Source organism: Lycorma delicatula, chromosome 6 (genome assembly GCF_047948215.1).
Source record: "Lycorma delicatula isolate Av1 chromosome 6, ASM4794821v1, whole genome shotgun sequence".
NCBI lineage: Eukaryota > Metazoa > Arthropoda > Insecta > Hemiptera > Fulgoridae > Lycorma > Lycorma delicatula.
The window spans coordinates 16,751,597-16,778,210 of NC_134460.1; the positions used below are offsets into that span (position 1 = coordinate 16,751,597).

Sequence of the window (26,614 nt, forward strand, 5' to 3'; positions counted from 1 at the left end):
AATGAAGAACGGCAAAGTTAAGATCGTCCAAGGTGAAACGATAATCGACAGAAAAATATCATTATCGGCCATAATGATGTACCGCAACGAAAACTAACAGAAAATTTTGAAGAAATGAAGCTTCAGTACATCGGTAACAAACACGCGGATGAAAAATCGCTCGATCAGGAGAGAGAGTTAATAGATACTAGGTCGATAAGGGGAAAAGCACAGATCAGGAATATTCTAACATCAGGGTATGGAGTAGGGAAAATTAATAATCTCAGTTAGTTTTTAAAATTTCAAAATACGATTTTGAGTTCTAAAAATTCAAAAAATAAACGATATATGGGATGTATCTTATTTAGAAAAAGGAGGGCTAAGAGAGTAGGATAATCGACTGTATGAATAATATGTAACTGATATTTTATGCGACTGGAATAGTATCAACAAAAATTAGAATAAGGAAAAACAAGTTTTTTTTGTCTTCAGTCATTTGACGGGTTTGATGCAGCTCTCCAAGATTCCCTATCTAGTCTAGTGCTAACAAAAAGTAATGGAAATATTTATGTTCATTTGAAATAATATCGATCGAGAAATAAATTGTGAAGATTTTATTATTTAATCTAGCGATACAAATAAGAATTGTAAATATGTTTCTTTAGATGTTAATGAAAATTTAATTAAACGGATATAACAGAGATGCAGTATTTTTTGTCATGTGTGCCGCAAAAGGAAAAAATAAAAATTATTAGATTTTGTGGTCAAGGACACACGTCGCAGACAGCAACGTCGCCAGCAGAGTTGTCGATTTGGCAATACCGGGCTAGAATTTGTCAACAAATATAATAAACGTTGTAATACGAGTACGTTGTGCAGTGTAAATGTTTTGTTATCGATAAATCATTGCGCTAAGCTCTTTACAAGATTAAAGTATCTAAATATTTTATTTAATTCTGACTTACTGTTCGCGGCTGTTTCTGTGTTGTCGGAATGTAATAAAAAAAGGTAAAATTAGATTTTATTATTTTTGTATTTGCAAATATAATGTGTGTTCGATGCAGAGCGTAATATTTTCAGTTTAGTCTTCTGTTCTTGTAGCGTAAATGTTATTTACCGTATTGTTTTCCTTTATTATAGTTGACGCGTAAACTCTTCTTGCGATTCTGGTATATAATTATAAATTTAACAAACTTTAAATAGCGTTTATGCGATTTATTATGTTTTTCTTTTATCTTACGTAACCGCTACCCGATCAGACCATCAGGAAACGATAACGAAAAGACTTTAAGGAATAGGAACGTATCTCATCGACCCCAATAATAGTAAAATTTTATATAGAAATAACCCACTACTTTACGCAAGAAAGAGTTGCAGGAATCCAGATTTTTAGACGTTAGCGAATTAAATTTTTATAAGGCTCGTATTTATGTATTGTATTGTAATCAGCAGCTCCCGGGTATTTTTGGGTGAAGGAGGAGTTAGTATTTAGCATATGCAAGCGTATTCCTGGAATAGTAGTAATTCTAACAGATATTACGTTAAAGTCTAGGTTTTTTATTTTTATATAATTCTTGCACTAACTACATAGCAGTGACTGAGATGCGCAGAGCAGCATGGCGCATCACGTGTCCCCTCTGCACCAATAGCAACAGAGTAGGGAAGCGCAGCTGGCCTGGCAGCACACACACACACACACACACACACACACACACACTTAACGAGAAAGATGGCGTCATCGAAGTAGCTATACGTCATTTATTATAAACATTTAAATGGCTATTAAAAATTAATATTAAAATTAAAAACCGTAAAATTCTACAATAAATCACAGAATCGTCCTAAAATTGATCAAATCACTTGAAAATGTTCACAGAAATATACTCTATGCCCTAATACTAATCGAGTAAATATTTAATTAATAAATATTTAATAAAAAACAGAAAACTGAGGGACGCGAAAACACGTGGTTTTAATACGGCCCTCTTACCTAAAATATATCCTTCTTTACACGTGAAAAAGATATTGTTTTAAACGGTTAATTACTTAAGAGTTAAAAACTACATGAAGTCAATAAACGAACCCGTAATTTAACTGCTAATGTTAATCGGAAAAACGAATAAAATAAATTCGTGTGATGTAAAGATTATTAAATATATAATCAAGTTTTTAATTTAACTCTTAACTGGGCCCGCAAAGGTAGTCTTACCCACGAGTGCGTGGGGTCGCTTTCTTTCATTAATTAAAATTTTATTGGGGGCTATAACTCTGGAACCGATGAAAACAAGTACCGCTTACGATATATCGCAGAAAACCTCTCGATCAGAGCTTATTACTTCAGTTAAGAAAAAGTTCAAAATCTAATTTTTTTTAAATTTTGGCTTTTTTTGGACGGTTTTGGTTCATCCGATTGTAATCAAAAGGGGAGGTGCACAACTAGATGTGTTACAACTGTTTTAAATCCAAAATTCCAACATTCTACGGCTAATCGTTTTTGAGCTACGCGAGGTAATTACGTACGCACTTACATATGTACAGACGTCACGCAAAAACAAGTGAAAATGGATATTTCCGTTGTAATCTGAAAACCGAAATTATTCGCGATTACAATACTTCCTTTTACGTAAAAATAAAAGTTGTAAATTATAAGTAAAAAATAACTAAAACACTTTAAGGAATATATCTTATCGATCCTAATAACGGTAAAATTATATAAATAAATAACCCACAGTATGCGATAAAAGTCGCGGGCATCCAAAATTATATAATGAACTAAGTTTTGATTAGTCTCGACGCACAGAATTTTATATAAGTTTAAAAACATTAGAATTAGATAAAATTAATTTGTCACCTGTTAAAAAGAAAAAAAAATTATTACTAGTGAAATATCTATTAGAATTTTGTTATCGCTTGTAATTTTAGTAATCGTTAATTGTGTAATGTAATGTAGAATATTTAAATAAAGATCACTCGCTACCAGAAGAACGTTTATTATTATTTTTTAAAAAATGTATTTTCAACGGAAAATGTTAACACACTTAAAAAGCGCGTAACATTTTTTAATAATAAATAATAGAATCCGTATTTATAATTTTTCAGATTTTTCTTTCAGCGGTAAATCTATTGGTTCTCTGATGTGTGTAATTTTCACGCGAATAAATAACAACCGACTTCGATTTTTCAAAAGGGGTGAAGGAAGGTAAAGAAAAAAAAATTGCCCCTGCCTCCGGTTAATTTACTAAAAAAACATAAATAAAAATAAATAAAAACATAATATAAAAATAAATCCAAGATTAAAAGAACCGAGCGAGGTTGAAACATAAAGTTCGATTGTTTTATAAATATTTCCGTTTGATATGCAGATTTCTTTAATTTCTAAGGCGCTATAAACATTTTATAAAAACTCGGAATTCGCAAGCAAAGAAATCTACTTTTTTGCACCGCTCAAATTTATTCGTTATTACGGGCAATTTTTCTTGAAATAGATAAAAACAAATTACGCCTTCCAAAAATTTACTAAGCATTTTTCAAAAAATAACATTTCAATGGATATAAAATTTATTTTATTACGCAAAAATAACAAAAAAACTTAAAATATGAATCCGATTTACCTATCTTAAAATAATAATCGCAATCTTGACGGGTAATTTACAAATAATATCTAATTTTTCATCTAAACTATTACTTACAACCAGCTCGAACAATATTTACCGTTAAAATTTACGGCTTGTAAACATTACAATTGCTTTCTATTTTAACTTTTACTTCATTGTAATTACGGCAGCTATCATATTAATTTTGTTCGTAATTCCAACCTAATTTTATTTTCCGAATTTAGAAATAATTGCAAATAAAATTACAGTTTACTCGCAGACGTTAAGAAACCGATGAAAACGTTACTAATATGACACGATGGTGGATAAATTGAGAAAATGAAGACGGAAATGATCATAATTTTATAAGGAATACGTTACCGTTCGTAATTTCAAAGAAAAATTTGTTGTTTAATTGAAATCCATCCAAATCGTTTTCGGTAAACCGACCGGGTGTTGCGTGCTGAACGGATTTTGATGTCGGTTTTGCTTGCATTGTTTTATAAAGGTGTGATATTTGTTTGATACGTTTACGACCGTCGCCTATCAGTTTTACGTACCTGTAGTTTACAGAAATAAAAACTCCATTAACTCAAAGATGGACTACTTCTTTTAATTTACGGTTATTATCAAAACGATATCCACCTTTCCTTTTCCTGATTACGATGAGTTAATCGATCTACTGATGTATTATGGATTTATTCTACTGAATGTTTTTTAAATCCCGTTAAAAAACGTAATAAATCTTTTAAAATGCTTAAACTTTCTACATCCGTTTATTAAATATAACGGAATAATTAACGAAACGTTAATTGTGTTTTAAGCACGATCTGAAGCAGAGTTCCAAAAATTTTGAGAAACTACGTTAACCGAATAAATTATCGTAAAATACGGTAAAAAATAAGAAATTATTTATTACTCGTATCTTAAAAGTTATTATGCGTATAATTTCTTAAAAATGTCGTTGTTGCCTTTCTAGTATTATTATGGGGATTAAAAATTCCACAGTAGAAATAAATGTACATTTTTAACGTGGATAACCTATATATATATATATATATATATATGTCTGATACGAGATAGTAATAGCGTATATAAGTAATTTAAGTGTTTATTGTGGCGATTTTGAAACCGGGATAAAGTTGTACATATTTATTATGCAGCATTTGTATGCTTTTTATATTTACCAAATGTATAAAAAATATTTTGTTCTTGTGAAATAGTTTTCTCATTTTCGAGGTTTATTTATTAAATCGCTTGCTAATTTACGTAACTTATATTGGATTTTACTATAAGTTTCATTAATTTTTTATACTGTATTAACTTCTCTGTGCAGCGTTTAAAAACAGCTGTCAAAAATGGGAAAATAGAATACGGGTAGAGTTGAAATTTAATAAAAATAAAATGTTGATACCAGTATTTTTAATAATATTCTTTTTTTTTTCTCTTTCCGTAGGCGGAGGAAAAATCTCTGCCAGCCGCCGTCAGGCCAGCACTGACGGCAGTACGGGGTTCTCCCCCGCTAAAAAAACCTGCCCCCCTATCCAGCAGATGACTCTGTATAATCGTGTATCATCTTAATAATTATGCGTACATAATATTTAAAGCAGAAATTATTCGTAAACAGTACAACGAGATATATACAACAAATAGTTCATTACAGATTTTTATATTTAACATTTCCCGTGTTTAATTTATATTTTTTAAGCTAAATTAAAAAAAAAAATCACAAAATTGTTGAAAATGTATAGTCGATCATTCTTTTAGAGGAAAACTATTTTTAAGAAAGTTTTAATGACCCTCAGATCGATCGGTTGGTAAATTAACCGACTGATATACCGAAAATTCTGGGTTCGAATTTCGGCATTCCTTATAGGTTACAGTTCATTACGTACAATAATAAACGACGCGAAATAAATAAATTACAAAAAAAACTATGTTTGTTTAGCTGATCAAAGGAGCGCTGAAATTTAAAAACAATTGAAGTAACATAATTTAACGGTGTACTCGTATTTTCGAAATAAAATTCTATACGCGTAATTTTTTATTACTACAAACGACGTTGTAACTTTTCTTCTCGTCGGCAAAAACCTTAACGGTCAATTTTTTTTATTACAAAGTTTTTGTAAAAATGCACTTTGAGTGAGAAAATTGAAAAAATACAAACATGTTTAAGTAGTCCACCGCATACAGCGAGAGAGATTGACGGAGGGGGAGAGTGAGAGAGTGACTGGGAGAGAGAGCGGGTAGTGTGAGAGAGATTTGGTGGGAGTGGGTGCGAGGGCGATGGAGAGAAATTGCGAGAGGGGTTGGTAGGGGGATCAGTGATGGTGAGGAAGCGAGACAGAGGGTCTCTCCGGAGGTCCCGGGTTCGAATAAAAGGAAATAACTGAAAACCTTAACATTACAGTTTAACGTTGGTTACGTTCCTTTGTTAACTTTGTATACATAGGTTTAAGCGAAAATTTGGTTTCAGTTATTATTTTGTAAAATTAAAAGTTTTCAAATCTGTAAAACATTAATGCTATACTGTCGGTTGTTATTATGAGAGGAGAAACAGTACAGTGTAGGTAATACATTTTAGTTGGCGCGCCAATTTTCATAATTTATTTTGCAGATTTGTTCGGACGTTGTTTGAAGCGACAGAGAAATAACGTGCGTGGCAGAGAACGAAAGCTTATGGAATCTAGCGACATTACAGATGGCGTGTGATATGCAGTTCAATTTGGATCCTCGTGTCTGCGGTCATTCTTGTTTAACTATTTCTTATACGTTGTTTATTTTGTTTTGGTGTTTAATGACCTTCATTATTGATCTAGGTAAGGTTCTTTATATTAATATTATTTTAATATTTATATTACTCTATATCGGTAGAAAACTATCTGATATAGACTTAATTACTATACATTCCACACAAACTGGAGTCTGTGTATAATACATCGTTTCCTGAAGAAAGAATCCATTAATTTCTCGCATTCTTTCTTGCGATTGTGATAAATATAAACCGTCTCTGGTATAGGAGGTACCAATAAGAATTGCTTTCTCGGATTGTAATGATGCTCGGTATATACAGCCTTCGTTGAGGTGAAAGAAGTGAAGGTGTCATTTGTACGACTGAACATCATTTCCGTTTCAGTAGGTTACGCGACAACATATGTTAGCTAAGTAAAGTATCTAACGGGAAACGGCTTCTTCGTAATTCTTCTTCGTTGAATATGCTAGCCGTAACTCGATTACAAACTGTTTTCGGACATATGTTTGTAGGAACCCTTCTTCTTAATTTCAAGCTCTAAAATCGGTTCCCAAATTATTTCTCTTTCCTCCTAAATCATCTTGTGTGTATACATATATATTTAATTACACAAATTAAAATATAAAATAAAAATACGCAAATATAAAATGTATAGTTTACATTTTATAGAATTACCTTTTTAAAAACATCATTTATGATAAAATAATTTCTTCACTAAAAGTCTTAATAAAGTTTGTAAATTCGATGCGACGATCAACTTGAACGTTTAAAAAATTTAGACGGGATTACTCTCGTTACAGTGAGAAATATAATTTTTGTATTTACGAAATAATTTCATAGAATCGATACACGTACATAAAAAAATATGTCAGAGATTCGAATTAAATTTGATTTGACTATATTTATTCCTTATAATATAATAAGCGTGGTTTTCTTTCAAAAACCCACGCCCACCCCGAAAAATTTTGTTGTAGTGTTCTGATGTTGTGATGTCACAGATGAACGGTAGAATTAAATAAATGAATAGTACTTAAAGTGTAAATAGTACTCGTCCCGAACTCGATCGCCCGGTCGAGTCGGTGCCTTGTGCGTTAGGCCTCGCGGCTGCACCGGTCTGCCGACCGTACAAGCAAAATTTGTTCTATATAAGTTGTGTTTATTTTAGTTAGTGCCGACCGTCGCCGATAGTACCGACACACCCACGCGAATTAAATACGGTATGCGCGCGCGCGCAATAGTTAGAATCACTGAATTAAATAAAGGTAAAATATTGTATTTAAATAAAGCGATAAATATTTTAAACTAATTTGCGTGTAAGCCGGGCATCAGAAACAATCGCGTTAGCTTTTTTTTATTACATTAGAACTAAATAAAAAAACGAACAAAGCAATAAAATTAGAAATTTTCTTTAACGATGTTTAACGTAACGCAGTAACGTTATTATTTTTAAATTCACTTCTATTTGAATATCTGATAGGAGTATATATATCCGACTTCGCTTAAGAACTATAAACTTATACAAGTCCAGGCTAACAAAGCTATACACGTTTTCATGTTTATAAAAAGACGAAAAGTGCTTTTGCAGTTAAATAAAAAAAACAAAAGCCACATATAAGGAAAAGATCTACGTCGACGATTTAAATATCAAACTCTAGTTTACAGAAAACAAGCGACAAAACTAATCGCGAAAGGTTTAATCGATAATTAACAACACTCGAGACAAAAAAAAACATTTCTTAACCGTTTATAACAAAGTTTTAAAACTAAGGGAAACAAGAAACCGGACTTAGAAGTTTATAGAACCGAAAGAGACTTGATAAAAAAAGAGCTAAGAAACAACCTTAAAGTATCTCGTAAATAAAAGAAAGTCAGCAGTTTAAAAAATTTAAAGAAGTACAAAAAAAACTTAAAACAGCTGACCCGACTATAATACAAGGAAAATATTATTAAAAGACTAACATATTAAAAGAAAACTAAAAACAGAAATGGTAGAACCATATCGATAATGGAAGGGTGGGATTAAGTGACATGGGCACAGTAATATTGTTTATGTAGAATGAAATAATTTAATCGTTTTTTAAATAAACAACCGATGTTAAATTTTTTTTTGAAACGGTTCAGTAACGGAAGCATATAATGCGGGAAATGTACACATTGTTTGTCTTTTAACCGTGATTTCTCATAAACTACTAAAAATACAGTTCTCAAACCAATTTCTTTCGATTTTTTACTCAGATTTCTCAAAGAAAAGAAAAACCGTCGCGTTTACTCTTTTATTTGGATCTCGATATACTTTCAGTACTGCATAATTTTTATAGAAAAAACGTCATTTGACAAAGGGGTTCAAATCTGACTCGAACTTTATTACTCGATATTTAAAAATATTTCGCGATTGTACTCTAAATATCAATGGCGTATTTGAAATAAAAATCAGTCGAGAGGAAATCTGGGGAAGTTATGCGACCGTTTACTAGTTTTGAAATTACAAAAATATATAAATAAAGTATAATTTTTTATAAGAATAGAATAAAATAAGCGGACTGTGAATTTCTTATTCTGTAGTCTTCAATTAGCCATTATTTCTAATTCTGATGCACGGCTTACACACACAACTTAATTAAAATATTTATTATTTTATTTAAATCAGTAGAAAATATTTATGCGCTCATATATCGCATAATGTATTTAATTTAAAGACGGTATTTAATTTGCATACCGTCATGTGTGACGGTACTAGCGGCAACAGTCGGCATTAACTTATGTAATTTCACAAGTTACACAGAACAAATTTCTTCTACACCGTCGGCAGATTGTTGCAGCTGTGAGGCTTAACGCCTCATAGGCGTTAATAACTTTCAGTTATCACAGCTGCCTCATAGGCAGCTGTGATAACTTTAAATGGGGCATGCAAATATATCTGAAAGGAAAGCAAAACAAAATACATTTTGACTTATTTAAGCTGTGACTTTCACGTAATCTTACATACCACCACCAAAGCTTGTTGTCAAATCCATTCTGAGATACCGTCGTAAAATTATTTTTTACTTTTAGTGCGTTTAATTTAAGAGCGATGTTTTAATTTTTTTTCTTTCAACGTTTTATGGCATTTAATATAAGAGTGGTTTTTAAAAACTTCTTTTATATATTTTTTATTTTCTGTTTTTTACTCTTCATAAGTTTATAATTTACAGCTGCGCTAGCGCACAGGTTTGAGCGTATTTATCGAAAGATCGGATCGGTACGTTTTACGGTGGGTGAGTGCAATCAAAACATAGGACTAAACGATTTAATTTCCGGATAACCAACATCCGGTCGATCAAGAGTGTATGCGATGCGTTAAACACTTAGCACTCGACCTGCCGATACATACGCCGTTTGAATCGTGAAAATCGGACGAGCGGTTGCCGAGATGTTACGGCAACCGCTTATTGAAGATTTGAGTTGATTCTCGTTTTGGATAGAAATTTGTCACTTAAAAAAAAAAAAAAAATTCTGTAACATAAAGGGATCAATTTTCAGTTACATTGTACATAATCATGGTCAACGACTATAAACATTATAATCGCAATCTCTACTGGTTTCTTATACAAATAAATATTTTTTACATCGACATCTATATATAAATTCATAATAAAAGATTTTATTATGAAGGTGTTAGGTTCGAGTCTCATGGTTAGACAGACCAGGTTAGACCACCATCGGCAGTTGTTTAGCTAGGTTTCATACATTAAAAAAGTCTTGAATTCAATTTTTGACTTACAAGTATTTTTTTTTCAATAATTTCAATCGAAATAATGGCCACAACCAATATAAAAAAATAAATACATCGGTGATGAAAACGTTTGTAGTGTTAAAGGGTTTAATTTTATATTTTTGGTTAGTTATAATTTTATAAAATACAGTAAGTGATGCATTTACGTTCCAACTGTGTAACCTTGAACGGTTGGTTGTATGTAGCGGAAGTGAGGATTCGGTTTCCTAGCAACCGCGGGTACAGAGTTGCCAGATTCATAGCTGTCTAACCTTGAAAGGTTGTAGTAGTCGAAGTGAGGTAGGGAATTCGGTTTCCTAACAACCGTTGCTACATACGGATAGACAGCGGGTGAATAAAAATTGTTATGTCTTCCGCGTTTACTAAAACAAATACTCTACTGACGCGTCAAAATGCATCTATTAACAAATTTGAATCGACAGCATATCAACGTTAAATTATTTTTAATTTTTTTTATTATGAAATTAATATTTTAGCATATTCAAAATACAAAGGCTGTCTGGGATTCGGCACCTTTCAGCAACATTTTTATTTTAAAACTGATTATTTTTATAAACACAAGAGTCAACATTGTATTAATCTTTTATATTATACGTATTTTAAAGTTTATGTAATTTAACATTACATATTGTGTAGGGTGCTGATGAGATCATAAAATAATAATAATAATGAAAATATTTTATATTGAAACGATTTTTTATACTTTCTTCCATTTGAGAAACGCGAAACATATGCTTAGATTTAATACATAATTTACTACGCAAATAAGAATCATAATGTTATTTACACTCCAATAAAAATTATGAATTATTATAAAGCTAATCGTCGATTTTTATTTCTCGCCATAATATCTAAAACTTCATTAGGATTAACAGTAATATCTCTATGTACTGACAAATAAACTAATGAACATAATCGCCCGACCGCTTCGTTCGGGACTATAGCCCTCTAGAGAGAGAGAGAGAAAGTTTGGTGAAGATAGCTCAGTAGTAGAACATTTATTGTCCAATCCGAAAGTACCTGGTTAGAATCCGTAAATATATTTTACCCTCCTTAATGATACTCGCAACAATTCAATTGTAATTAGTGTCTCTGCTTCAGTAACGGAGTCCGAGAAGAATGATTAGGTGCGGTGCTAGTGTCAAAACTCGTTATCTACCATTCGGTTCAGCAGATTATTTAGTATCTTTAATTATATATTTTCAAATTACTTACTGGTAAGCTTTTGAGAATGGAGGTACGGATAATCGAGATTTTGATAGATGTTAATTAATGAATATGTTTATTTTGAATATATTTACTTTTCTATTTTCCAACAAAGGAAGTTTTTTTTGATACTATTAATAATTCATAAAAGTAAATTTTACAATAAAAAATATATGCATATTTTACGGATAAATGAATGCGGAAGTCCGGGTAATTGATAGTCGGATTAATAAAATTACTGAGTATAATTGTATCATTTAAGTTTTTTTGTATCGCGGTGATCGGAGCGGAATTGTAATTATATTAATTTTTTTAGGAGCATAGCGTGGTAAGTACAGCCTACAATTAAATTTTTACTTAAATTATTATCTAATAGTTTCTTTTTTATTATCTGCTTCTACAAATCGTGCTTGTCTATGTGAAAGAGAGATATATAGAGGGAGAGGAAGAGAGAGTATGAGTATGGACGTGTTTTTTTGACCTTAATATCTATTCGCTAGAAAAAATTACAAAAATGTATATTTCTATGAATATAAAATATTAACACTCTGATGTTATTTTACTGAATCGGTTACATTTTATCTTCGGCTACTCCTCAAAACTGTCTTCGGCATTATTCTTTTGTAGAGTTTCATTAACAACATATCCTAGCCTGGTGGCATGTTTTAAATAAATAGATAAAATCGGTTGAAAACACCAAGATAACATCTCCTTGTTTTACAACGGCCACATTAATTTGCTGTTATAATTCTATCTGCTCCAGACTTTATTGTTGTTATAATACATCTAAAATACCTCAGATAGTAAAATTAACGGTCAGAATTACTTTCTCTGAGAGTAATAATGCTCACTACATGAAGTTCTTACACGCACAATATTATCTGCATTTTGGGAAACCATTTATTTCCAGTCTTCACTTTTCCTTGTAAGCCTGACATGAGAATTTGTTATTCTTAAGTTGTTTTCAGAAGCGACTTGTGGTCCTCTCCATAAGTCATTCGTGTACCGTCGGCCGTATTTTTATTTTATCTTAAATAACGCTTTGAGTTACGTATGTTTATGATATATAACTTTTATATACTGATTTGACCGCCAGAATGTATTTAAATAAGTAATTTGTTTATTATTATAACAGTTAACACCTTGGAAATCAACTTAGTTAAGTACACCTGGTTACTTCGTATCTATAATTTTTTTCTCGGGAAATCATTGAAATTATTTCAGATGGTACGATTCTGATCGATTAAAGCGAACCGAATCCCAACTGTCTGTTAGAAATTCCTTTTTTAGTTGTAAAACTTATTTATTAAACCAAAAATACCATTTTAAACATTATTATTATTATTATTATTATTATTGAAAATATTTTACGATAATATATACTGTTTGATTGAAAATTAAACCAAATAATTCACCGTTAATATAGAAGTAGTAGTAAAAAAAAACCATTAAAACAAAATAAAAATATATTTAAAACATCGGTAGAAGAGTTACATAAATATATAAATAAATTTCTCATCTCAAGAACACAAAATCCTCTCTCTTAGTGGAAATAAAGGAGGTTAATTTATCCAAGATTATTCAAAATAATGCAAACTAGACTTTGCATTCCTGCAACCGCTGCTTCCAGTGAACGACTTTTTTCAAAAGCGGGACAGTTAATAACTAAAAGTCGTAGTAGACATACTTCAAAGAATTTCGAAAAAAAAAATATTTATACATGTAAATATGTAAAATACTATACAGTTTATTTGAAAAGTATTAACTATTTATTTTACTTAAATTTTTACTATTATTTTTCTTTTTTTTTGTGATAATAGAACCAAACATTTTTAAAAACAAAATGTTTGTGTTTGTCTATGTAAGTAACTTTGCGGTTAGTAAAAACATAAAAGTAAATTTAAATGATAACTATCGATGTGATAAAAAAAGCAAAAACGGAATGAATGGCTCGCTCAAAGTAAAGTACAGTACATGCTATATTATTTTTAATTATTGATTTTGCATGTATAATTTGTTATTGATGTCAACTTAATTTATGTCATGATTGATAATAATTCATTTTGTCATGTATAAATTTATTGAAATTAGTTACGATAAAGTTTTTTTTTTTTTTTTTTTTTTAGATATAAATAATATTAACCCACCGAGTTGGTCTAGTGGTTAACGCGTCTTTCCAAATCAGCTGATTTGGAAGTCGAGAGTTCCAGCGTTCAAGTCCTAGTAAAGCCGGTTATTTTTACACGGATTTGAATACTACATCGTGGATACCGGTGTTCTTTGGTGGTTGCGTTTCAATTAACCACACATCTCAGGAATGGTCGAACTGAGAATGTACAAGACTACATTTCATTTACACTCATACCTATCATCCTCTGAAGAATTATCTAAACGGTAGTTACCGGAGGCTAAACAGGAAAGAAAGAAAATTACGTTAAATAAAATAGACTAATATTAAATAGATTAAAAAAAATTCTGTTTAATAAAGATTTCTATTTAATATTAAAATAGAAAAAAATAAAATAAATGGATCTATCTATCTAATAATATGGCTTCCCATGGGGGACTGAGTGTAAGGCTACTGGTGAAGTGATGCAGAAACCTCGTGCGATCATCAATCGGTAATACACGTATAATGCTCGTAGGGTGCTGTTTCGGGAGGTGCAATGGGATGTTCTTATAATATTTTTGCAAACAATCGTCCGATTTTGAAAATTTGTTACTTAGTAGATTGAAAGCTAACTTTTGCGTTTATCAAATACTTTCGATTTAACAAATAACGGTTATTCGGAAATATTACATCTTCGCAACCGATCTTCCGATTTTCAGAATTCAAGCGCGGTGTTTACTAGTATAGAAAATCATAATGGAACCAAACCAAAAGAAAAAGAACAACGTTTGTCAGCAGTTTCTTTTGGGCAGTCGTGTTTTTTTAATTTTTAATATTCATCTCTTGTTTATCTTATAATTTGTTTTTGTAATTTTTTAGACGTAATCTATATAATGTATTATTGTGTCTCGATCAGAATGAAGGTTTATCTATAATAATTAGTTTTATAATGTGAGATTTGCCGGTTCAAATACTACCTGCTGCGAGAGGTTAAAATTTGTAAACCAAATCGAAAACTCTCCGACTAACTCATAAAGGGTACATTGATGGTGGTAGTTTAAGATCAGGCATGTTCCTTTACTAAAAATAGTTCTTTGTGTACAGTCGACTATCAAATTAAGCTAATTTTAACGTCTAAATTTTACCGTGATCGCTTGCTTGTTTCTATTTTTTCTCGAGAACAATCGGTCGGTGTTTTTGTGCCCTCAAGTGTTTCTTTATTAATAAAATATTACTTTTTAAAGGACCTGCCAGAAAATTTTCAATAATATTTTGAGCATTTTTGTCAAAGTTTTGTTTGTTACGTTCTGTAACCAAACGGTAGACGGTGACATGATTTTAAACTTTTTTAGTTATTAAAAAAAAAGCGTAAGTAAAAGAAGAGTAGCACGTGACTTTCCCGTTCCCTACTCGTTGAGCCGAATACAGAATCGGACACCATTTTTGTCATTCGATCAACTTTTGTAATAATTTCATCAAAATTTAATGTTTAAATCAGTCCAAGTACGACCGAATGATTTTTTTAAAATGTAACATTTATTACGACATTACAAAAAAGTGTAAGATTTGTAAAAAAAAAAACTTCATTCGCGAACCAGGTTGTATTTTCGAGGGTTAAAAAACCCCATGAAAACGCTTTCGTGCTTTTAACACAATAGTTCAGTCTTTATTTATTTACTGTTCTATAATGTATATCCAACGAGTTAATTGTTAAACAAATATTTTGTTTAAAGGAGGAGAACGCCGTTCGAAGTGTAAGACCCTTTTTTTCTATAAGATAATTTTTTTTAGATTTCTTTGAGAAGAGGAAATGAGGTAAACGCTAGTTTTAAGTTAAAAAAATTTTGTAAAAAATTAATTTTCTTAATTTATGTCCTTTGAAATGTTCTTTAAATTTATTTTCAAAGTATTATATGAAAAAAGTTTCGGTTCGGTTCAAAATTTCCAAAAAAAATATTTGCAATCGCATATCTTGAAATTATATTTGTACAAATAAAGAAAATCAATTCAAGGTGATAGGCTGAAGTAGAAAAGAATTTATTCTAAGCGATATATTTTTGTTTAAAGAAAGATAAAAATTAGTTTTATTGCACCCGATGAGGTGTGTGTTATTATTATTTATGTTTTTTTATTATTCCTATAGTTAACCTCTTTGATGTAGCGAAGGTTTTTCCTCTATTATTCTCCGTTTAGTAGGTGACACGTCAGGTTGGCACCTCAAAGTTTTTTTGTGTGAAACTTTTCTGCCGTAAGTAATTTTTACACGTGTACGTTGAATGAAATGCGATAAAAAAAGCATTGAATTTATTTCAAACGCTAAATTCCAAGTCCTTAATGTTATATGAATTTTCTTATAGTTATTTGATTTACTCGATTTAACTTTATGGTTTTGTACTTAATATTATTTCGCCTCTCAAGCGATGATGAAAATAGATTTATATGATGAAAATATATTTTGGGTTACCTTGACCGGGCAGTGGAGTTTATTATTAAAGAACTTTGGATCCGACTAATTTTTGAATTCGGCTGACCGATTTCACTTATTACTTTTGTATGGTCAAAATTATGTTACCATTTTTGCGTAATTAGCAGATTATTTTGTTAATTGAGGAATTTAACTGTGCAACAAAGTTTTGTTTATATTACGATTTCGCTGATCTTTTAGTACGGTTATCTGAATTCAAACGCGGTGCTAGTTTCTTTCACCGCCGTAATGTGGACATCTACTTCGTCGAATCAAAATCGTAATGCATTTTAAATCCAAGATAGTTCCAAATACTGCCTTACGTATTAAATAAATACTATGTACTGTACTGGAATTTTTCTATTTTGTTAGTTTTTATATAATGAAGGTAGAATGTGATACGTACTAAATTTATCAAACGCTATTTTTACCGAATTCCCAATAGATTTTAATTTAATAAATAATTCAAAGGATAATTAGTCAAACCTGTTTTATTACAACGAAATTCAGTTGTCATATACCTCGCATAGTTTACTCTTGGTTTACGAATTCTGTATGCGATTGTTTTAAATTTTATTTTATTCCAAAACCGTACCGAAAATTAACTACTAGTGAGCGAAATTACTTTCATATGTACAGGATGAGAGACTTAAAACCGAACCGACCCGGTTCGAACTGTAATTATTAGTGTCACTTTTAACATTGCTGCTACTACGAACTCCACTATTAATTGTTTATTTTATTACTCTCGTCTAGCGACGGGCATAATCGAATTGAGATTAATCGGACGGCTCATTTGAAATATGAATGTTACTTATTTTTTTCACAAGTACAAACATCGAATAAGATTAATTACTGTTTAATAATACTCTAATGTTTTGACTGTCTATGGGTTATTGGCGCCGCAATAATGCCACCCGAAAAATTATTTTCTGCAAATGCTGCGGTTTCATTTTAATTATCTCATTCTCATTCAGTAGTTAATATTTTGATAACTGTTTTTTGTTAATATATCTTGCGTGTTAATTCGTACAATGTTATTTATTACTGTTTACTAAATTTACTTTTTATTCTTTGGTGATGGTATTTTTACGAAAAGAATTGACGTTCAAATTTTATTTGATTACTAGCATCCCTCGTCGCGGGTTCGCCCGTACTATATGCGTAAAGAACTTCAAACATTTGGAATAGATTTTTAGTAATTACGTGTGGACTGCTGATCTCAAGATTTATCGCTATTCACAATTACTTGTTAAAAGTAAAATGTTAAGATAAAATTCAAATTCCAAATTCTCAGATTCAAATTTTTAATAATCATATCAACATAAATCTTGCTCAGCTTTGTTTTCCTTCGGACGCCAGTTTGTGATATTAAAAAAAAAAATATTTCTCAGGAGCGGGTAAACCTACATTAATTAAATTTAGAAAATCTAGTTTTTTATTTTACAAAATAAATATTTTGAAAACTTCACCTTCAAAATGGCGGCCATCATAATTTTTATTCGTCAATATCTTTGTAATTGTTTGATAACATTTTTACTAATTACAAAATTTATTAAGCATTTTATTTTGAACAAAATGACACCTCACTTTTAAAATTCCGTTGACAAACAATCAAATCACGGGAACTGATCAACTTGACTCGGATATTTTCTATCATATGTTGCTATTTTCTATCAGAGCCGCTTGGCAGGCTGTTCTCGGGGTGCCTAAGCTAGGGTTGCTTTTCGACTTGTTGGAAGGTGGCTTTGGTGAGGGTGCTCTTAAAATCAGGAAAGGATCCGAGTGAGATCAGCAGTTATCGACCCGTCAGCCAAGTTGCTTGAAAGGCTGGTTGTGGAACGGCTCTGGAAAGCATCGATATGAACTCGCTTCTTAATCGAGGCCAGTACGGCTTCGTTAAAGGGGTTGGAACCAAGGATCGCATCTTAAATGCTCTTGCCGAAGTGGAAAGCGCCGACTGTAAATATGTTTTGGCAATTTTTACTGACATAGAGGCAGCATTTCCATCCTTATGTTGGAATTCTCTTCCTTTTTCCTGTTTAGCCTCCGGTAACTACCGTTTTTAGATTATACTTCAGTGGATGAATGAGAATGATATGTATGAGTGTAAATGAAGTGTGGTCTTTACATTCTCGGTTCGACCGTACCCGAGATGCGTGGTTAATTGAAACCCAACCGCCAAAGAACACCGGCATGTGTTGGAGTTCAGTCCTCTATGAGTTGGAACGGCGCAATGTTCCCGTAGCCCTGCAGGCCGTAGTGCGTGACTATTTGTATACGCGTACGGCTCTGTTTAGAGATACGTACCTGGCTGTAGAAACGTCCGTCACCAGGGGAAGCCCGCAGGGTTCTGTTCTCGTTCACCTGCTGTGCAACCTGGTATTTGACGGATTTCTGAGACTGACATTCGCAGAAAGGGTCACGGCCCAGGCGACCCTCACATTAAGTATAAAGGCTGTGTGATCAGCCGAGTTAGAGTTCATAAGTACGTAAGTGTCTCTGATGCACAAGCTTAGGAGGATTGCTGGGAAGGATTACGGGCTATCGGGCCGTCATTTGTACACGGTGTACTGAGGTGTCTTCGAAAGTATGGTCTTTTATGCTGCGTCCGTTTGGGCCCATAGGTTGGACAGAAACAGAGCACTTATTCAGAATTTAATTAATAATAATTGTTTATTTAATCGGGTCGGTTCCAATCCGACTTATCTCTTTTTTTAATTTAAATACATTGATTTATAAACAATTATTAACCTCTGATTGTAAAACGATTTTTACAATAAATAATAATTAAATAAAATAAAGAATATGAAAAAATATCCGAATTTATTAATGAAATAAAATTTTATTTACCTTTCATTCTAAAAAATGTGTATATGTAATTTAATAGGCGTACAATTAGTCATGCGGTGTCCACGGTATTTTTTTTTCTTTTTGTCTTCGTAACTTTGGAGACAATATTGGTGATGGGAGAATCGATCAAAGTTTAAAAATATCAAATTCTGGAATTTTTAAAAAAGTTTCTAGTTTATTTAAATCTTTATTAATAATATTACAATAAAAAATCATCATAATTCACCCCCACCCCTTAAAAAGAAACCTTAGATAACTTTTTGTTGTACATTTTTCAGTGAAATTTTCTTATTTCTTCCATTTAACATACTAAATGAAAATAAACCTAATCGTTTTCTTGGGATGTGATTTTGGGGGTAGGAGAGCAGAAAAAGTAATAAAATAACGAATTTTTTAAACTTTTTTCTTGAATCATTATTTTTTCACTATAGAGAAATAATTAACCGGTGTCAGGAAAATATTAAAACAGCCTGACACCGGCCAAAAGCCGCAACTTCAAATACATTCTTAAGAACAACAATCAAAATATACCAAGTTTAACTAGGAAACCTCAGGAGTGAAGCGGTTTCCTGTTTCCTTCTTCGTTAAAGCTGAACGAACAGCTTCTGCTATATACCTGCGTTAAACTAAAATTCAGGTGATTATCAGCTCTACAAATGACATCTCTCCGTTCTCACTATGATCGCGGATGTAGTGAACATCATTACTATCAGAAAAAGTATTATCTGAATGACGGTTCTTGTACCTCGTTTGTTTTAAATGTGTTCAATGCCAAAAAAATATACTGTAGTAGGTAATAAATATATTTAAAATTTAAAACGTTCTTTAATTTACTGTATTTACAACTAAAAGTAATAAAACGCAATAAATCCACGATCGGAAAGGATTTTTCTCGGTTATAAAATTATATTTTCTTTTTTAATATTTATTTTATTTAAATAAGTATTCGGATATAACAAAAAATAGAAAGTAGTTTGTAAAAAAATATTCAAAATCTATTTGTTTATTCCACAATTTCTTTTTTCCTTATAGCTTTACAAAGAGAAAAAATGTAATTATTTTTCATAAAGTTAACGAAGATTCATTCCAGCGTAATAGAATTTACAGTTATTATTCAAAAGCGATACCGGCAACAATTTATTATGCGTCTAATCTTTGTGATCGTAAATAAAAATTAGATTATGCCGAATAAAATAATCGTAATTAAATAAAAATATATTTATATATATCAGTAATAAGCGTTGTAAATGCAATAGATAGAAATTTAAATTAAAAAAAATGAATTTATAAAATGATACCTTGTAACCGGCCGCTACACTTCACTTTTCTTATTTTAAGTTTGGTATTATAAAAAAGATTTTAACTCAAGACTCGATGACATGAAGATTCAATGCCGTCGACCGTTAAAGAGTAACGTTTAGCGTTCTAGAAACTTTTGCGAGAAAGAAAAATTAAAAGAAAAAAATTTTAATTTTAAAGTTTTTTAAACGGTGTTTCCGTACTTTTATTTAACGATAGTTTTTTGCGTTGCTGTTACAATAAGTTCCCGATAATTGTTTTCTTACTTAAATTTATTTTATTTTTAGTCGCCTAGCAAAGGCGTATTTCTCTTTTCTTATAACGAGCCAAATTGGTTTTTATTCTAATTTCAATATAAATTTTCATTTGCCGTAGGAATCTGTAACCGGTTTTATTTTCTTTAAAGAATAATTTCCCACCGTCTTGACAAAATTAATTTTATTTTTAATATTTCCAATCGTAGAGATTAATTTGCTTAACGCGATCTCGTTAACGCTAAAATTACGTTTATTTATTTTTATTTTTTTCAGTGTCTGTATTCTTTTGTTTTACGAAAAGTGTAAGCCAGTTGTTTTTTGATTATTATTCTGTCCTTACAATCTTTTTAAAATGAAGATTGTTTGTAGAAAAAAATTTGGTCGATTTCCTTTCTACGTTCACGTATTAATGACCGTTTTAGTAATACCGTTGAACTCATCTGTGTTTAACTTCCCTACTAAAATTCTGTCGATGCTGAAACAGCATAGCTATAAACAAATAGTATAACGATTTGGGTTTTGGGGCTTTTGTAGATGCTGAAGTTTGTAACCGCAATTAGATAAAACAAATCAAAATAGAAATTTCTGGAATTGTATGTTCGTAGCATACCTGTATTTTTATTAATTACTTCAGACCGACTCGACATAAACACTTGGAAAACGACTAAAAATGTTCTTTATGAGGTACTGATAGGATTAAAAGTCGAGGGAGGGCTAGTTTTCGTTATTTTTAATTTTTATATAGCGATTGTAGAAAATTGAGATTTAGTAGAATGAAAGTACGTATTCAAGTTTTAAATCGATCGGTTTTTGCCTTCTACCTCGTAAACGAAATCAGATTACCAAAAAACAATTGAAAGTTGCTACAAATAGTCGGTTGATTTTTCGTCTCCATTGGACCAGGGAGAATCAAACAATACATTTTTTCGAATTATTTATTAATATTGCATCAGATTGAAAAAAATAATAATATTCCAGTGATAAACTTATTAAATCCCCGTAACATGGGGGCGCTGAGTAAAACTGAAATAGCTAAAATATAATTTTTTTTATACTTTCATTTTTGGAAATTGAAAGTCCAATTGTGTCTAGTATTAATGCGGGCAGAACGGGTACTTTTTAAAAATGTAACCTTAGGGGCTCCGATTTATGAATTTAATTACTTTTTCAACGTTTTTTTATAATTTTTGATACGATTTTTTGAGATGACGGGCATCAACCCTTTGGTAATTTTTCTCTGTGAGAATGGAAATTTGAAGAGTATGAGTATCGCCATGTCTGAGAGGGGTTCGAATCCAGGACCTCCAGATGAAAGGCTGAGACGCTACCTACCACTCCGCCACGGAGATGTGCATTTATCTGTTTTATTTATTCTGAAACTTATTTTATACCGATTTTTTTTTTTTGTCTTCAGTCATTTGACTGGTTTGATGCAGCTCTCCAAGATTCCCTATCTAGTGCTAGTCGTTTCATTTCAGTATACCCTCTACATCCTACATCCCCAACAATTTGTTTTACATATTCCAAACGTGGTCTGCCTACACATACCGATTATATTCTAGAAAAGGTATAATTTTTATGATAAATAATAGATTTAGTATTCATTAACAAAAATATTACGTTTACTTATAATATTTTCTAGTCGATTTTTATAATAATTTTATCATATAGCCATATATATTATTTATCCTATTAAATCGTGTAATTTTTTTTAACCGGGACATAATCGAATCTTAGAAATTAAAAAAAATATCCGCTTTCCAGCACGCCGGAAGGCTGAGGTATATTTCACCGGTGCTAAGTAACGGATAAAAAAGATTTCCATCTTAAAGTTAAGACAAATTTCAAATTTACTCCATAAGACAATGGTTGCATGTGAAAAAAATATTCATATGTTTTACGTATGACAAACTCCACCTTACAATTCCAGCAATATTTTGGTCATTTCTTGCTGTAAGGGTTGGTCATGTCAAAAATTGTTTCAGACAAAAGTTTTAGGTAATGTTTAAAGGACTAACGACCACTTTAAACCGATTCGATACTGTGCTTATTAAGGGAGGTATGAATTTTTTGTCTTCAGAACCCCATTTTTTTCCAACCCCTTGGCCAATGGTTGGAGATATCAAAAAAGTTTACTTAGATAAGTTTTAGGTCCTTAGCCAAAGCCACCGGGTTGGTCTAGCGGTGAACGCGTCTTCCCAAATCAGCTGATTTGGAAGTCGAGAGTTCCAGCGTTCAAGTCCTAGTAAAGCCAGTTATTTTTACACGGATTTGAATACTAGATCGTGGATACCGGTGTTCTTTGGTGGTTGGGTTTCAATTAACCACACGTCTCAGAAACGGTCGTACTGAGACTGTACAAGACTATACTTCAACTTACTTAATATCTTAATAGCTTTGAGTAGCCAGAGCTACTCAGATCACTGTTGACTATCCACATCTGTAGATCATTGACAGGTCTCAACAAACAGTCCCATAGCAGTCTTCATTCTCTCCTTTAAAGGTCCTCCTTCAGGTTCCGTGATCCCTCGAGGAGTCACAAAAGAACTGATTTTAGAAAAATTCCCTTCTTTCTTCTTTATTACCAAATATTTTGGAATTGGTCCATAGCTCTTAGGTGGAAACATAGTTCAATACTTCTTTTCTATATCACAAAACTTGACTCTCTGAATCTCTTCACTTGCTAAGACAAAGGCCTTCTTGGATGAGGGTTTCATGTGTATTCTCTGCAACAAATTGTGGAAGGAGATGTTTTTATGAAAAGGTAACTATTGGGATCGATCAGATTTTTATCTTTTTTTGGAATTGGAACAATATATGCTTTCTTCCACTGCTGCAAGTACATTCCATCCTGCCATATCAAGTTATATGGTTGTAGCAATCTAAGTTCTGCAGCAATGCTTAGCATTCTGATGTATTTCATAATGTTTTTCATCTGGACCTGATGCTGTATTACCATTTTTCTCCAACGCTTTCACAAATCTATTTAGAAAGGTACATTGTAAAAAAATTCACTTTGGTTCCAACATTTAGGTGACAAAGTTCTGTTTTATTTTTTATTTTTGAAGCCTTCGTCATAACTTGCCGTTTTATTAGCTTTTTCAAATTGATTGGCTAATAATTCTGCAATTTCACGTGGAGTATCTGTTAGCTCATGTTCATATTGAAGGCAACTTATGGGAGTATAGTTTGTATGCCCACAGATAGCCTTCAATTTCTTCCAAATATCAATACGGTTGTATTTCTGCTAATATATGGCATGTATTGTTGCTAGGATCAGGTGGCTTCTTGAGTTTTCCAGATGTTCTGGGTATTTATCTTAATCCCAAGTCAAATATAACATTGGTTGTATCAAAGACATCATTTTCAATAACTCCAGTTACTTCTGGACTGGAGTGTTGTATTAGCAGTGAAGCTAGTCCAATCTGCCTTATTGCGCTTTCATTTGTTGGAGATGGGATATTATTTTATTGTAGTATCAGTTGTAATTTTCACCAGAGAATGGTCACTAAAAGATCCGTAAAGATCTTGTAAAACCTTGAAAGAGAATTTCAATGCAATTGAAGCACTAATAAAAGTTAAATTTATACAGAACTTCAATCCGTTTCTGACATTAAAATAAGTTCTTGAGTCATCATTTAAAATAATAGTCAGAATTTAAAAGGAACTTTTCTAATTCTCTTCCCTGAAGATATGTTCGATTCAACCCCAAAATAGGGTTGTGTTCATTAAAGTTACCCATTGATAGAATGGTTGGGAGAAGCTGAGCGATTTATTGCATTATTTCATCCTCCTTATCAAAATTTGGTAAGTATATGCTACAGATAATAATCTGTAGTGAGCACTTCTTTCTGATTGCGATCACTTTTATGTTTCAGTTGCTTCAGTGGTAGCTCTAGGCGATGCTAATATTGCTACTCCACCTCTAACTTATATTTGGCCGTTGGTCTTGTCGATAAAAACATATTATCACTGATGTAAATATTTTTGTTATATCTTCTTAAGTTGGAATTTTCATCTCGGTGGAAGTATATTTCTTGCAGACATATACAAATTGGGTCTACATCATGTACCAAGTGATGAAGGTCAAGAGTGTTTGACAATCATCCTTGAGCTCCATTAATCTATCCTTTCATTGATGTTCCGTTGAAGAATTGACTTGATTATATTAGCCAGTTAATCTCAGTGTTTGCCCATTCCTTTTTTCTCTTCTTCATTCTCTGAACAGCTTTACATTCTAAAATTATGTCATACCCTCTGTAGCTCCCATCGTCGGAGTTGGAGATGAAGGAAATGGTGGACAACAACAGGCATGACTTGGTGCTCAGTTTAGGCGCTGATTCAGACAGGAATTGGAGACACCCACAAAAGAAGCACATCAGCCACTGTTTCAGCAAACGGGGAAATAGGGGTTCCCCTTGTGGCTTCATGAGACCACATCAGAGATGGTTTCAGAGCCTCTTTAGAGGGCTCTCTCTGAAGCTTTTACCCTCCTAACATGCTCATCCGACAGGTTATGTAGATGAACTTGAACCCAGATTTATTTTCCTTCTTACAAGGTCTATTCAGAAAATAATTGAACATTTTTAATTATGTGCCAACGGAGATATTTCTCAGATTATTTAGTGTCATTCAACTGGCTGCATTGTGTTCCACATAACCTCCTTTGCAATCACATATTCTTGGATTATTGGTGTTTTATTTAGTTTTTGTGTTATAAACAAATGTATGGAGAAGATGCTCTGACTTGTACGCAATGTTACGAATGGTTTTCACAATTTAAAAGCGGTCATCAGTCAGTTGAAGATGACTCGTGACTAGGAAGGCCTTTGATTTTAACTGACAATACCCACTATGAGAAAATCAATGATCTGGTGCTTACAAATTGCCAATTTACTGTCAGAGAACTTGCAGAAGAGGTTAGCATTTCAAATGGTTCTTGCCATGACATTTTGACTGAAAAATTGAACATGCATCAAGTTGTAGTGAAGTTTGTTCCTCATTTAATGACCAATCAGCAGAAAGAACATCAAGTAGACGTTTGTCTGCAACTTCTTGAACAAGCCAATGACAGTGAAATATTTATGCAAAGGATCATAACAGGAGACAGAAACTGGGTTTACAGCTATGACATTGAGACAAAAGTTCAATCATCACAACAGATTGGCAAAGGATCTCCACGCCTCAAGAAAGCATGTCAGACTCAATCCAATCTCAAACTAATGCTCTCTATTTCTTTTTTTCCTTTTTATTTTAATGGGTTATGCATTATGAATTCTTCCCATAAGGTCCATGCTATGAAGGCATTTTGCAATGCTTACATAAAAAAATCCACAAAAAGGGACCAGAATTGTTCCTCCAAAAAGAGACAAATCATGGTCCCTTCACCATGACAATGCGCCTTCACACTCAGCTTTGTCAATTCATAAGTTTTGTGCCAAAAATCAGTCATCTGATTTTTGGCACAGACCTGGCTGCTTGCAATTTTTTTCTTATTTCCGTAATTAAATCAGTGATGAAAGGATGCCGTTTTGAGACTATTGGTGACATTAAAGCAAATTCGTCACGAACCTTAAAGGCCATTTCAAATGACACTATCCATTACTGCTTTGCAAAGTGGAAACAGGCCGGGAAAAGTGTGTGAATAGAGAAGGGGAGTACTTTGAAGGGGACAAGGACCAATAATCTGTAAATTAATAATAAAGATAAAAAAATAAAGTTGAGTTATTTTCTGAACAGACATCATATTCTGCTCATATGCACTTTATGTTTGCTTGATACATTATCTGGTGGCTTTATCTTGGACAGTCTCTTAGCTTCCTTTTGAGAGAGAGATTTCGTTTTACCTATTATTCTAACTATCATTTTAGCTAACATTAGAACGAGTTTACTGAGAAGTTGATTTCCATTAACTTGCAGTAGAAACAGTAGCTGCTGTTTCAGCATATGTTGTTGCATATGTTGTTCAGCGTTGTTGTTGCTCTACATTTTTGGCTGTTTACAATTTTTTTAGCTTCAAAATAGCCGACCTCTATGGTTTTAACTTCTTGAGCAGCTACTTCATATTTGTAAACAGGACAGTTTCTTGACTGGCACGAATGCTTTCCTTTGCAGTAGATGCAGACAGGAGATTTCTTACATCATTCCCCTTATGGGTCTCTTCATCATACATGCATATTTTTAGTCTCTCATATCAAACCACAGTGTAGCCAAATTGTTTGCATCTGAAGCATTACATGGGTTGCAACAAGAATGCAATGCACACATATCCAGACAGCATATACCAGCATGCACTTTCTCCAGCAAGGTTGGTTTATTAAAAGTGATTA

At 32.1% G+C, this 26,614-nt stretch overlaps 1 protein-coding gene across 13 annotated transcripts in view; it reads left to right on the forward strand.

Annotated features, from left to right (window-relative positions):
- The window catches only part of LOC142326673 (uncharacterized), an 84,911-nt gene that overhangs the window by 16,450 nt on the left and 41,847 nt on the right, over positions 1–26,614 (forward strand). For 8 of the 13 annotated variants that reach the window (XR_012756832.1, XR_012756833.1, XM_075369287.1 and 5 more), the window contains exon 3: positions 6,190–6,391. The exons of 3 other annotated variants lie outside the window; for them this stretch is intronic. Coding sequence is in view for 7 of the 10 variants with exons in the window: in XM_075369287.1 (XP_075225402.1) it covers positions 6,274–6,391 (118 nt within the window). In the remaining 3 variants the exon portion in view is untranslated. Of the gene's footprint in view, positions 1–814; positions 988–6,189; positions 6,392–26,614 lie in introns of those variants that run through there. 2 more of the 13 variants (XM_075369289.1, XR_012756837.1) reach the window with 2 other exon arrangements.